Below are 13695 nucleotides of genomic sequence, written 5' to 3'. Positions count from 1 at the left end.
TCATGGGGCTTTTTCTTTAATCTTAGGGTTCCATGAAATGCGTTTTGGGAAATGCCACACTTTAATATATATATTGTGTGATTTCTAGGGATAAAAGCCTGAGTGGTTTTGATTATTACTCATCATTTAACAGTGGCAAAGGGAAAGGCAGAGTCATGTAGTTGAAGGAGCACAGAATTTGGAGCTGTCAAGACATAGATTGAATTTAGCTCTACTGTTAGCTCGCTATGATCACAGGCAATCATGCCACCTCTCTAAGTCATAGGTGTAAAATGAGAAAATACTATCTATTTCATTGAGTTGTTTTGAAGCTTAATGCAGACAGAACATATTCTAGTATATATCACTCCAAACCTAAGTTGGACAAATGTATGCTTGAATTCCACTCAATCACTTATTAGCCATGTGACCATGGCAAATTATTTACCCTACTTAAGTCTTTTATCTACCTTTGTAAAATGGGGTAGTATGTTGGTTATCTCATAGGAGCTATTAAATAAGGATTAAACTTTAAAAAGCATATACAGTAGTTATTACAGTTCTGGCATTTGAACTGCAAAACCAATTGTTCTTGTAAGTTGAACAATGCCAAATTACCTTTTACAGGTTAAAACGTTATTGAATAGCAGCAATTCATACAGTTCATCATCACAGTATGTGAAATGTCTATTTCAGTGTCTGGCAACCATTCATCATTTGTTTATCTGGTCAACCAATCTATATTTACTTAGTGCTTTTCTTGTACAGGTAGCATGCCAGACCAGGAATAGAAAGGTGACTAAGACACAATCTGTGCCCTCGGTAAATATAGAGTAGATTGAAGAGGCAGGCAATCACAGCTAAACTTTTTTACTTACTCCTTTTTGGACATATAAACTGTATATTCACGATCACGAAACAAGGTAATAGAGAGCAATGAGAGAAGCACATACAATTTGGCATGGGAGCATCAAGAAGAGAATTCAAGGTGTGCCCAACAAATGGTGGCTATTATCATCAATGTACAAGGTTAGCACATAGTTGGACTCAATGCATGCTTTACCAGTTAATTAATGAATTAATAAGCTTCTATTAATTACTCTAAGTTGTTCATTGCAAAAAGATATAAGGTATAGCCAACCATAAACACATAAGTTTGCTCAAGTTAGCATACTCCACTAAATATAGAATTCCAATTCTGTTATACAGGTTCAGCATCCCTAATCAGAAAATCCAAAATCTTTCAGATGGTTCCAAAATCCAAAACCTGTTGATCACCAACATGATGCCACAAGTGAAAAATTCCACAACTGACCTCATGCAATGGGTAACAGTCAAAACTTAGTTTCATGCACAAAATTATAAAAATATTGTATACAATTACCATTAGGTTATGTATAATTTGTGTTTATGAAACATAAATGACTTTCACATTTAGACTTGGGTCTCATTTCCAAGATATCTCATTATGTACAAGCAAATATTCCAATCTGAAAAAAATCTGAAATCTGAAACTGGTCTCAAGCACTTTGGATAAAGGATACTCAAAATATATAACAATTATCTCTACTAAAAGAAGAGCTGATTTAAAAATGCAATGAATTTGAATCACAAATGGGGACCAGGTATTGCCATGTTTCTCCCGTACTATATTGATACAATGAAGATAAAATATTGTACAACAGAAATTTGTCCCCAGCAAGTGGTCCTACATTCCAAGGTATCTTTTGTATTCTGAATGTCGGCATTGGTAAACTGATTCCCTATACTATTTCTTTTCACTTTGATAGATTATATTGGCATATCCTGAGAAAATCTCACATCCCTTTTAGCTGAAAGCTCCCACCAGCATACCAAAGGTATTTCAGGTTAGAAAATTAGTGGGTATGGGACCAGTAATTATAAAAGGAAAAAAAGTATAATCAGATCCTGGTGTGCAGGTTTTTTTTTTTTTTTTTTAGCTTGCAAATTCCCTCTTTCTGGTGTTTCAACTTTCAAAGGCTTATGGTAGTTTAGAGGCAATCCTCTTATAAGTGTACAAATTGTAATGATTATAGGAACAAGTTGTAATTGTTTCTAGCAAGTTTTTAAGAGTCTTTGATGTTATGATTAGTGTTTTATATGTGAATATATTGATAGGGGTGCTTATTTGCTTGTTCCCTTGTATGCTTTTATGGTTTCTAGGTTCAATGTGCAAATACCTCTTTGATCTCAGTAGGTCTATTTGATTTAAAAAGAAAGCCAAGAGAAATTAAACATGAGAAGCACAAGGTTTTGTAATATTTATGAAGAAGTGAGATTACGGATTTTACTGTAAGAGTACAGAGCTAGGACCAAGACTTGAATGTGGAGAAAAGTGCCCCAAAACTACACCACACGTGAGGAAAGTCCTGTGCTATGGACAGCCAGCCCCGCGATGTGCCATCATGGAGCTGCCGCTCCTTTGTAGCCAGGGTGCAGCTACATGACACAGTCTGGGTTGACGTCACACTGAGCAAATCAAAGGCAATGCCCTGCAAGTCATCAGCTTCCTCTTTAGAGTTTTCCTCCTGCCCTTCAGAAATCACCATGGGGAAGAATTCTGTCTTTGCAAAGGTTTCATTTCCAGCTATCCTCTCATCATGCATGACTTCAGGAAACTGGCTAGAATGTGGCGCCTCTTGGACCATGCACCTTGACGCAAATTGTTAAATTTAGAAGGATTTTACTTTTTGATAGATAATGTCTAAAAGGAGAAATTGGAGTTTCGTCAAACCTGGCTATCAATGATACTAACAGCAAGAGAAAGATATTAGTCAAGACACTCAAATACAGGGTTAGGTAAATGTATAAGGCACTAAGTAAATTAATGGTATGTCACTTTTTGTTTCATGTTGTAGAGAAAAAAAAAAACAAAAAAAAAAAAACAGGTGGCTTTACTGAAAATACACATTAGAGGAATTCAAATAGGAAAAAAGGAAGAGGATCAAATTATACTTTGTACTTCCATTCCAGCTCTTCTGGTGCTGTTTTGCAACGCTCAGGTTTTAATATTTCCAAAGAGAGAGAGAAACAATCTTGCATTTACCTTTGCTGTACACAATGCAGTTGTTTTTGTTGTCTTCCACTCCTTGCCAAGTCACATCCAGCAACCACTTGGGACCAGCAGTCAGCACCATTGGGACCTGAGCCTTTGTCTTCTGTAGAAAGAATGATAACAAACAGATGCCATTTGCTTCCGTTGATTAAAAACTTGAATAATAACTGTACTAATCATTTTATTTTTACAAACAACTAAATCTCCCAAACCATAATCCAAGTCCTTATTCCCCTGTCTCATGATATCTTTTTAAGACGACAGAAGCTGTAAAGCTTTACTGCTTTCACTAATCTGAATGGTAGAAATATTATCAAGGTTTTTTTTTTCCTAAATGATACTGAATCAGATCTCCAAGATTAGACTGATCTCTTGTGGCTCTGAATTATAAAGAGAATGCAGATGACTTTCATTGCAAAGAGCAGAGTGTTTAGAAGTGAACTTTAGACACATTGTACTTTACTATCAACAGGATCTCACTATTTCCTGAAACAGACAGGAAAGAATTTGAAGAATCAGGATCCATTTCAAAGCTCTGTCCTGAGCAACATTTATATTAGAGTAAGAACTTATTCTGAATGAATAATGAAATCTACCCAACCCCCTAAGTGTGGATATGTAGTCTCACTGTAACTGAAATAATAATAATGCTAATGATGCACCATACATTGTCTCCAGAAAGACTGTAAAAGAAGAATCATGAATAAATTCAAATGCAGAGCAACTAAAGCATGACATCCCTTACTCTGAGAACCACAGAAGCACGGAGACAAGTGCTATAATTCTAACAAAGTATTTTTAGTGTACATGTTAAACAGAAGGCTCAAAATAGTCACAATTTTTGGCTCTTTGGCATCCAAATTATTTATCTGTAAAACTCCGTGGATAAATTTACATGGCTGGAAATAAACTGGGGAGGAAATAAGTATGTCTCAGCAAGACTGTGTTTCCCGATGAGTCACAGTGAACCGGCATTCACTTTTATCATTCTCCAGTCCATGTTCTGTATATGAAACATCATGAAACCACAACACAGAGTACAATACAAGGGTCTCAAGGTAATTTTTGAACTGAATTTTCACCTAGATATGATCCTGCCAAAGAGATCTCAGCCCATTCTGGGACTTTTCCACATGATGCATACTATCACAAATTTCCCAAATTGGCCTTAACAAGTATTCACTTGAGGAGTTCCACATAATCTGGTGATTTCAAAACTTTCAGGAATCTGGAAAACCCATTTCACCTGCCTCATGACAACAATGATAGTACATAAAACACTGATCCATTGTTAACTGCAGAGCCATACTGAAAACTATGCATAAAATGAATGCTGACCCATTTATTAAAATATCAATTATATTATAAATGTTAAAACTACCATAAAATATACTGTTTAATGGAAAAATCAACCATGATGGATTTAAAAAGAAGTCTGAAAAAAAAACTACTTCAAATATTAAAACAGAGTATAAACTATAACTAAATCAAGTATAACAAATTCTAATACATTAATCTTTAATATTTATATTTTGATTTATCGTGGAGTCTTAATTTTTCAACTATGTATCTTAATAGTTGGCAAAGATAACAATGAAGCAGTTCTCTAAAAGCCTTGTGAAAAAGATGTAATTTTATATTCTATGTATATTTTAACAATATAGACAAAAATGTTATCAAGTTATCCCTATTGTTATCAGTCTGACGAACCATTATTTTGTATTTCAATTTTCAAAATAGAATTAGAGGAGAAACAAACTTGTTCTATACAAAACGATAGTGATCCAAATCCAATTAAATATTAGGTCCTAATGACGCATATTTTGCTCTCATTTTACTATCAGACTGACAGATAAATCCATAGATCAGGATCTGGGGGTCAGGCGTGGTGGCTCACTCCTACAATCCTAGCACTTTGGGAGGCCGAAGTGGATGAATCACTTGAGGCCAGGAGTTGGAGAGCAGACTGGCCAACATAGTGAAATCCCGTCTCTACTAAAAATACACAAATTAGCCAGGTGTGATGGTGCATGCCAGTAATCTCAGCTACTTGGGAGGGTGAGGCAGGAGAATTGCTTCAACCCAGGAGGTGGAGGTTGCAGTGAGCTGAGATCGTGCTACTGTACTCCAGCCTGGGCGACAGGGCTAGACTCTGTCTCAAACAAAACAAAACAAAACAAAACCCCAAAGGATCTGCAGCTCTCCAGGCACAGGCAGAACAAGTCGGAGGAGGGAGTCCACCATTTCAGGAAGCCTATGCAGGGGGCACTCGGTGACTTATTTGTAACATCCACTCTTCTGATTTTAAATAATCGATTTCAAAACAGGCACCTGGACTATTTTTCCCAGATTATTTTATTTCATGAAAAGTAATTATTTTAAATTATTTAATCAACCTGTTTCGTAGTTCTTAAAATCCTATGAATTTCAACACAGTAAATTAGCTTTTATAATAATTTCATAGATAATATAAAAAATAGATAGTGATCACTTACGTTCTTTAGAGAATCTTTTAGTATAAAGTAAATCAATTGATTTTCCAAAACCACAATCTTCCATTCATTTCACAAATAAGCAAACTCAATCCCGTGCCTTGTGCTAGGAATATAAGTAGGTCTTTTTTGGTGAAGGATACAGATACATTAAAAATGTTTAATATAATGTGAAAAGTACCATGGTAGGAAGTGCTAAGACATGTGTCAATTGTTTTGGGGTCAGTGAGGTCAATGAGAAAAGAGAAAAACTCCACATCATAGAAGAGGCAACATTCGGGCAGGATTTTAAAGGATAAACAGGAAGAATGTGCAGTTGCTGGAAACAGTGTGGGCAAATGCTGAACAGTCTATAACAAAGTCAAGTGTGCAGGAAATGGGAGTTCTGGGACTCTGGTTAAAGTTCTTATGAAGTCTTTAGCACTCTTCTCTTTTTGTTATGTAGAAAGCACTAGAAAAGTATTATCTATCATAATCATCATTAATATTATTGTTATTGATAAATGGAAAGAACATAATAGCATATGTATCTGGCAGGGCAGGTTATAAACAGATTTTAAAAGACCTTGATGTATTAGGTAAAACTTTATGTGCTTAATTCTGTAAGCAGAAGGAAGCCAATAAAGATTTTTTAGGGAGATGGAATAAGGGTACTACTGTTTAGGCTACTTGTGCAAGGATTTTGTTAGGCACTTCCCTTACTTACTTAGTCCTCATGTATATTTTCAGATAAGAAAATTGCAACTGAAAAATTAAATAATATCCCTTAGGTCAAATTGCTGGTAGGTGGCAGAGGGCACAGCCAATATTTATATTAGCTTTGTTTCCAACTATTACCATCCCTAGGGTGAACAACCATCCTGGTTTTTCTGGAACTGAAAGGTTTCCCAGGAGGCTGTACTTTCAATGCTAATATCGAAAAGTCTTGGGCAGTTTAGGATGAGTTTTTCCACTCCTCCCTCCCTCCACCACTACTACTACTACTAAAACAATATTAATGGTTTACTTGTTGGCTATTGAGGTAAGCATTTCACTTGAATGGTCTTTTTTGATTTTTACAACTCCAGAAGTTAGGTACTAACATTTTCTCCATTTTCTACATAAGCAAATTAAGGATTAGAGGAACTGATACTGTGAGTAAAATATAAAAGTAATCAATTCATATATTTCCTAATGGTATGTTAGGCATTATATATTTTAAAACTCAGGCAAACATTTATTTTGCCTAGGTACAAGTAGAATTGGATTTATTAAAAAATTGAGAAAACAATTTATTTTAGTCCAAATCAATAAGGCAGAAGAAAAAAATGGAACAAAGACTTGCTGAAAGCTATATCCAAGCTGTAAAGTAAATAATAAGTAGATAAAAAATCTCAAGGGACCAGTTATTACAGCTTTGAGGAGGTAAGTCAATTTCTTTCTGAAGAAGTCAACTTTTGTAGAGATTGACTGACTTCAAAGAAGATTACCAAGTGTGAGAAGGAAGGAGTTAGCCAGGATTATATGAAATCTACACTCCAGAAAAATCTATGAATAGAAAATAACAATAATATCCACATTGATCATTAGGTTCACTTCCCATGTCTCCAACATAAGAATTCATAAAATTCTAGAACGCTAAAAGCTAGAAGCTACTTTAAAGTTCATTGAGTTTAATTCTCAGATACCACAAACAAGGAAAGTCAGGCCAAAATTTTTATCTCATACTCTACAATGGGTACAACTGGCACAACAGTTTGGGAAAAGAGAACAGATATAAAAGGTGTGGTAGGCAGGAAAATGGTCTCCCAAAGATGGCTATTCCCTAATCCCCTGGAAAGTGTGCATATGCTACCTTACTTGACAAAAGGGATTTCAGAGAGGTGATTAAGTTTTTGTACCATGAGATGGTGAGATTATCCTAGATTATCCAGATGGACCCAGTCTAATCACATAAATCCTTAGAATTGGAAGTGAAAGGCAAGAGTAAATCCAAGAGATTCAACATGAAAAAAATGCCATCTGCTTTTGCTATCTTTAAAGATGGGGGACTGAGAGCAGAAACTAAAGAATGTAGTGGTGTCTAAAAACTGGGAATGGCCTCCAGTTTACAGGAAGCAAGAAACAGGGACTTCAGCTCTACAACATCAAGGTACCAAATGTTGCCAACAATCTGCATGAATGAGCACGAAATGGATTCTCTCCTAGAACCTCCAGAAAGGAATGCATCAGGAAGACTGACACCTTGATTTTAGTCTGGCAAAATCTGTACTCATATTTCTGATCTACAGGATATGAGATAATAAATTTCTGTTGTTTTAAGCCCTCAAGTCTATGGTAGTGTGTTTCAGCAGCAATAGAAAGCTAACACAAAAGATATCCACATTTATTGATTACAGTTAAAATAAAAATAACTAAATTTCTTATCAAATGTGCTCAAAAGTGTGAAATGGCTTCCCCTTAGTTGAAATAACACCAAATATACCTTGTTATTCCACAATCATTGATCATTTATTTGTAAGTCATTTTGAAGCAGGATATTTCCCTGACCCCTTCACGGGACTCGCTACAGGGGTGCCCCATTTACTCTGCCTGCTGCTCTCATCTCCTCGGGGGAGGGAGCACACGAGCCAACAAGTATGGAAACTGGAGTGAACAAGCGCTGGAACCAGTCAGCCACTTCAGTGCCAGTGGGACCAAACTCCATTCACTTGGACCCACTGTGTTCCGCCTCTTGCAGGAAGGAGTGCACAGGTGAGTGGGTGCAGGAAGCAGCCAGATGCTTTAGTGCCGGCAGGAGTGAACTCCATGCAGGCCCCACAGCAGCATACAGGCAGGGTGTGACTCCCAAAGCCCCAGAGGGCTTGTTACAGTGCTATTTTAGCTCTGCTGTCCGTGGTCAGCTTAACTGTTAACTGCTCAGTGGGTCCTTTGCTTTTTCATGTGAGGTGGCTACTGTCCGCCAGCGAGGGCAAAGGGCCAGTGTGACAGCCTTTTGTATCCTCACTCGTGGCTCCCAAGCTCTTGTCTGGTGTCTGGGAAAAATGGGATTGCATGAACAAATTGAAGGATGGTAAATGTGGGGGATTTTATTGTCTATGACAGTGGCTCTCAGTGGGAAGGGGAGCTGAAAAGGGGATGGGGTGGGTAGGTAATCTTCCCCTGAAGTCCGACCGTCTCTGGCCAAATTCTTCTCCCAAATCGCACCATCAAACCATCCCTCTGAAGTCAAGCTGCTTCTCTCTAACATCTAGCCATAGTCCTGTCTACCAGCTGAGGCTGGGGTTTTTATAGGCACAGGATGGGACAGTGTAGGTAGTTTTGGATAAGGCAACATTTGAGTGGGAAAACAGCGATAGAAGTTCTCACTTTGGGCCACAGTTTCAGGTTTTTTGGCTTAAGGGTGGGGTTTTTGCCAGCGACCCACCCTTTTCTGCCTAGAATTTCTCTGCCTCTTGTTCCCATCAATCACAGATACTGTGTTCTTGCTTTAAAATACAAGCAAATACACAATGATGACTGTAATAATTCCTGCTTATATAATCAGTTACGTCATATCCTGAATCATCATTGACTTTACAGTTGAAGTATAACAAAAGGACATTATTGTTTTTGGAGTCACATTATCTAGGTTTGAATCCTGACACATGCCACTGGTAGCATCTATGACTAGAAAACCACTTAAGTGTTCTGAACTTTAGAATGGACATCAGCACAGTGGGGCTAATTTTTATTTCAGAGGCTTTTGAATGAAGTAACTAGCAAAGTACCTAGTACTCTACAGATGCACATCAAACTTTTGCTGAATAGCTACATTAATAGATGAAATAAAACACACAAAAAAGCATTTACTAAATCCCACTATTTCTCAGGCTCTGGTCATATTTGTGGTGATTAGCATAGATGTCCAAGACAAAAACTCTTTATTATCTAACTAAAAGGTTGTGATAGTCATTATGGCTACTGATCAGTTAGTTCCAACTCTTCACTTTCTAGATCTCTTTTAAAGTTGGATCTGGCCACATGGCTTTGCTTGACCAACGAAATTGAAGAAGTGGCTTGTGTCACTCCTACACAGAACCCGTAAGATCCAATGGTCAATTCACCATTATGCCTTGCTTTTGCCAAAGCAATCATGGAAACAAAGAGGTGGACTGGCAACCACAGTGGTCAGGGAGTATGAGAAAGAAATGAACTTTTTCATGTACAAAGCTATTGTAGTATTAGGGTTGCATACAGCCTCAGCAAAACCTAGCTTATTCTCACTTATACAAAGCTTTTCTCCATTTTTTCCATTTTGAAATATTGAATTTTTACAGGTTGAAGTTTGTATTTTGTCTGTATCTAGGCAGTCTTTTTCAGTAATAAATCAATTCAAGGTACATAACAATAGCCTTGAATTTCACTTAAACTGGAATGTCTTCTTTTTTAAAAAAAAAAAAAAGAAATCTTGTGCACTTTTGAGGCTCCACATTGTACATTTTAAAATCCTGCACTCCTTGGACACGCTTTGAACCCAGAGTTTCACGTTTAGACAGCCCACAACTAGACAAACTTGACAAGGACAAAATGGGTCAAAAGTGTCATTTCTTAGGAATAATTAAAATCATCTAATGTGGATGAGAGAGGTCAGACTAGCATCCACTTCTCACTAACCTTTAGAGTTACTGGACCAACAAAGGAGGAAGCCTTCAATAAATGTTTATAGTCAAGCCAAAAGGTTAATGGAGATAAAAGTAGACAGCCCAAAGGTAAATAATAGAGGACTAATCCAAGAAACTGGTGACATAATGTTGTCCAGGGATTCCAAATTCTGCTAGGAAAAAAAAGATACTGAGGATTTCCAAAAGGAGGGTTAGAAAGAGCTGAAAGTCATAGGAAAATCTTCCCATGAGAGGAGCTTATTTTTACATTACATCCCTTTAACAGAAGTAGAAGTGTTATTTGATGAAAAAATTGGCCTCCATTGACTTTAGTTTAGGAAATACAACAAAAATACCATTAGAGAATCTCATGCCAATGCCGTGAGATATAGTTTGGTGCTGTTGAAAATGCTTTTGGTGCCGGGCGCGGTGGCTCACGCTTGTAATCCCAGCACTTTGGGAGGCTGAGGCGGGCGGATCACGAGGTCAGGAGATCCAGACCATGGTGAAACCCCGTCTATACTAAAAATACAAAAAATCAGCCGGGCGTGGTGGCAGGCGCCTGTGGTCCCAGTTACTCGGAGAGGCTGAGGCAGGAGAATGGCGTGAACCCGGGAGGCGGAGCTTGCAGTGAGCCGAGATTGCGCCACTGCACTCCAGCCTGGGCGACAAAGCGAGACTCCGTCTCAAAAAAAAAAAAAAAAAAAGAAAGAAAGAAAAAAAGAAAATGCTTTTGGTGTGTGGCTTCCTTAACTGGGTAACAGATCAAAAGCACTGAGGCCTGTTTGGCTAAATACTGCTCTTTTAACAATTCATAGCTGTTTATATTCTCTCAGCTATAAAGCGTATTTGACAACAGGCCTAGAGGATTTTTAAAATTACTATAGACATTACATTTATATTGTGAGAACCAGAACACACACACACACACATTTCCTTGCCTTTAGAAATTGTACACTACCACCACTGCCAACCTCCCTTAACTCAAATATTCCCTACATTTAAATGAAAAAATGGTGTTGTAGGTGACTTGACTTTGTACAACCACACAAAATTTTACACAGTAAAAGTTTCAGTTAATGTATCCAAGCAGTTCTCCACAATGGAATTCAATTCAAATTCAATCTGACAGACAGGAAAATATTGTATCACTCTCCTTTTAACTATGTGAAATCTCTAGGGACAGTGAATTGAATTTGAAAATCTCCCTCACCAACAGCTATGGGAGCATAACAATTTAAAATCTTGGACTACTTAAGACTGGGGAAAATATGCCCAGGAATAATTCAAGACCTTATACAATTGAATTTTCAGTAATCCTGGCATGGTCTAGAGTCTCAACATTATTAATGTGACTGGAACTATACAACTTTTAGTATGATAATTTCCACCCAACCCCAAAATAGTGCTTTTTAGTAAATGTCATTTAGTAAGTTAAACTTTTGAGAGTTAAACCAAGTGAAAGTTTGCACTTGATGCTATTGAGGCAAAAGGACTTTCTTTCTTTCCTTCCTTCCTTCTTTTCTTTTCTTTTTTTTTTTTCTTTTTCAGAAAATAGAGTGTCATTTTAAACTACATAAACAAAATCATTCCATTCCATGTGATCCTGTAGGGTCAACATTATGGATGTGACATAAAAACAGGTTCTCAGGCTCGGCGTGTAATCCCAGTACTTTGGGAGACTGAGGTTGGTGGATTGCCTGAGGTCAGGAGTTCGAGACCAGCCTGGCCAACATGGTGAAACCCCGTCTCTACCAAAATTACAAAAAAACATTAGCCAGGTGTGGTGGTGGGCACCTGTAATCCCAGCTACTTGGGAGGCTGAGGCAGGAGAATTGCTTGAACCTGGGAGGCGGAGGTTGCAGTGAGCCAAGATCGCACCACTGCATTCCAGCCTGGGGGACAAGAGTGAAAGTCCAACTGAAAAAAAAAATTAGGTTCTCACAGATAACACCTGAATATTCCCCATGACCAATTAATATTAAGTACTCAAACACAGCGAGGCATGTCACTTGCTTCAATTAAAATCTTGTGATTCTATTGAAAAATGGAGTAAAATGGCCACTGAATTAAACTGGGATGTCTCTTAAGCGAGAGTTTCAAAGTGTGCATGTGTGTCTATGTGTTTCTATATATAAGGAAATTTCAGCAAGTAACTTAGAAAACTTCCAAGCGCCTATCAAAAAAACCTATCTTATTTGTGTTTATTGTTTGGGAAATAATGAAACTCAACTTCTTAAAACATTATCAAAGTTGCATTGCTTGAAAATAATTATATGCTATACCTACTTTTGAAACTGAAGCTCAACGGTACTAAGAATACTCCTAAATTAGAAAATATGTGAAAAGGACAAATGGGAAAGACATTAGCAACACCCTATAACGAGAACCACTACACTATATAATTAGGCACAGAATAGATTTATGAATGGAGATTCCAGGAAGATTTCATTAAATTAGACTTTTCTTGGAGCACAGTTCTACAAAATATCCTGTAAGAACAGCATGAGAGTGAAATTCCAGAGAACTTCTGCTAACAAATGTCTTCGAGTAGAATGTGGTATGTGGGATCTCAAATATGATAAGAGACTTTTCAAAAACAAAATGAGTGTGAAATAAAATGATAGAATTCTTGGCTATTATGTCCATACTCCTTATGTCAGACAGTTTTATGTCTATGAACCAAAAATTTAAATAATCATTATCTCCGAGGTATATTTGCTTTTAGTTCTCAAATTGTTGGAACACATTATCTTAACATGAGTCACCGCTTGAATATACGAATTTCAGCATAAGAAGTAATGATCCTGTTAGAACAGAAAATACAAATAGTTCTAGAGATACGGGCTATTAAAAACAATCTGTTTGCTCCCAAATATCATTTCATGATATTTTTAAAAATAATATAAAGTTATTCTTCAAGATTACTCAAAGATATAGATATTTCATTTTCAAATGGGAAGAATCTCTAGATGAATATAAACATCTAAGCTATTCAGATATTTATTATACTTTCATTTTCCAGAAAGAATAGACTCATTTCTCTTTCCCTTTTGCCAACTTCACTCCCACAGCCTCATCTGTTCCCCACATACATTTGGCTACGAAGAGGAACTACTCCCTCCAAACTGGCAATCATTAACTTCAACCTTTTATTTTATACAGCTCTGAAAGTCACTGGGTGTTTAAGGAGTGTTGTTTTGCTCCTGGCAGAATTTCTGGGCTTGCACCTAGTGCAATGTGCAAAAAGTGTGTCAGCGCTGAAACTCTGGGAAGAGAAAAGTAAATTGCTCTTGAGTACCCCTTCTTACGTAAGGCTGTCACATAAACCTGTGGCAGGGTTCAGGGATCCAGAGAGCTGTGGTACCAGCTGTGTGACCTGGGGCCAGTCACTTAACCTCTGAAGGTCTCAGCTTCCTTCTCTGTTAAGATGATCTCATATGTACTACAGCTTCATAACGATATTATTATAAGACTTTTTACTGTAGAATTCCCATCAAATCTCACTCAAATTCTGAGTATGGAG

At 37.2% G+C, this 13695-nt stretch overlaps 1 protein-coding gene across 4 annotated transcripts in view; it reads right to left on the bottom strand.

The window, feature by feature from the left end:
* Nucleotides 1-13695, bottom strand: part of ZFPM2 (zinc finger protein, FOG family member 2) — a 483171-nt gene that overhangs the window by 168129 nt on the left and 301347 nt on the right. For all 4 annotated transcript variants that reach the window (XM_032760240.2, XM_058443633.1, XM_032760241.2 and 1 more), the window contains one exon: nt 3047-3158. In XM_032760240.2, coding sequence (XP_032616131.1) covers nt 3047-3158 — 112 coding nt within the window. The remainder of the gene's footprint in view (nt 1-3046; nt 3159-13695) is intronic.

This window comes from Hylobates moloch, unplaced genomic scaffold (genome assembly GCF_009828535.3).
Source record: "Hylobates moloch isolate HMO894 unplaced genomic scaffold, HMol_V3 SCAFFOLD_9, whole genome shotgun sequence".
Classification (NCBI taxonomy): domain Eukaryota; kingdom Metazoa; phylum Chordata; class Mammalia; order Primates; family Hylobatidae; genus Hylobates; species Hylobates moloch.
This window is presented reverse-complemented; position numbering and strand designations above follow the sequence as displayed.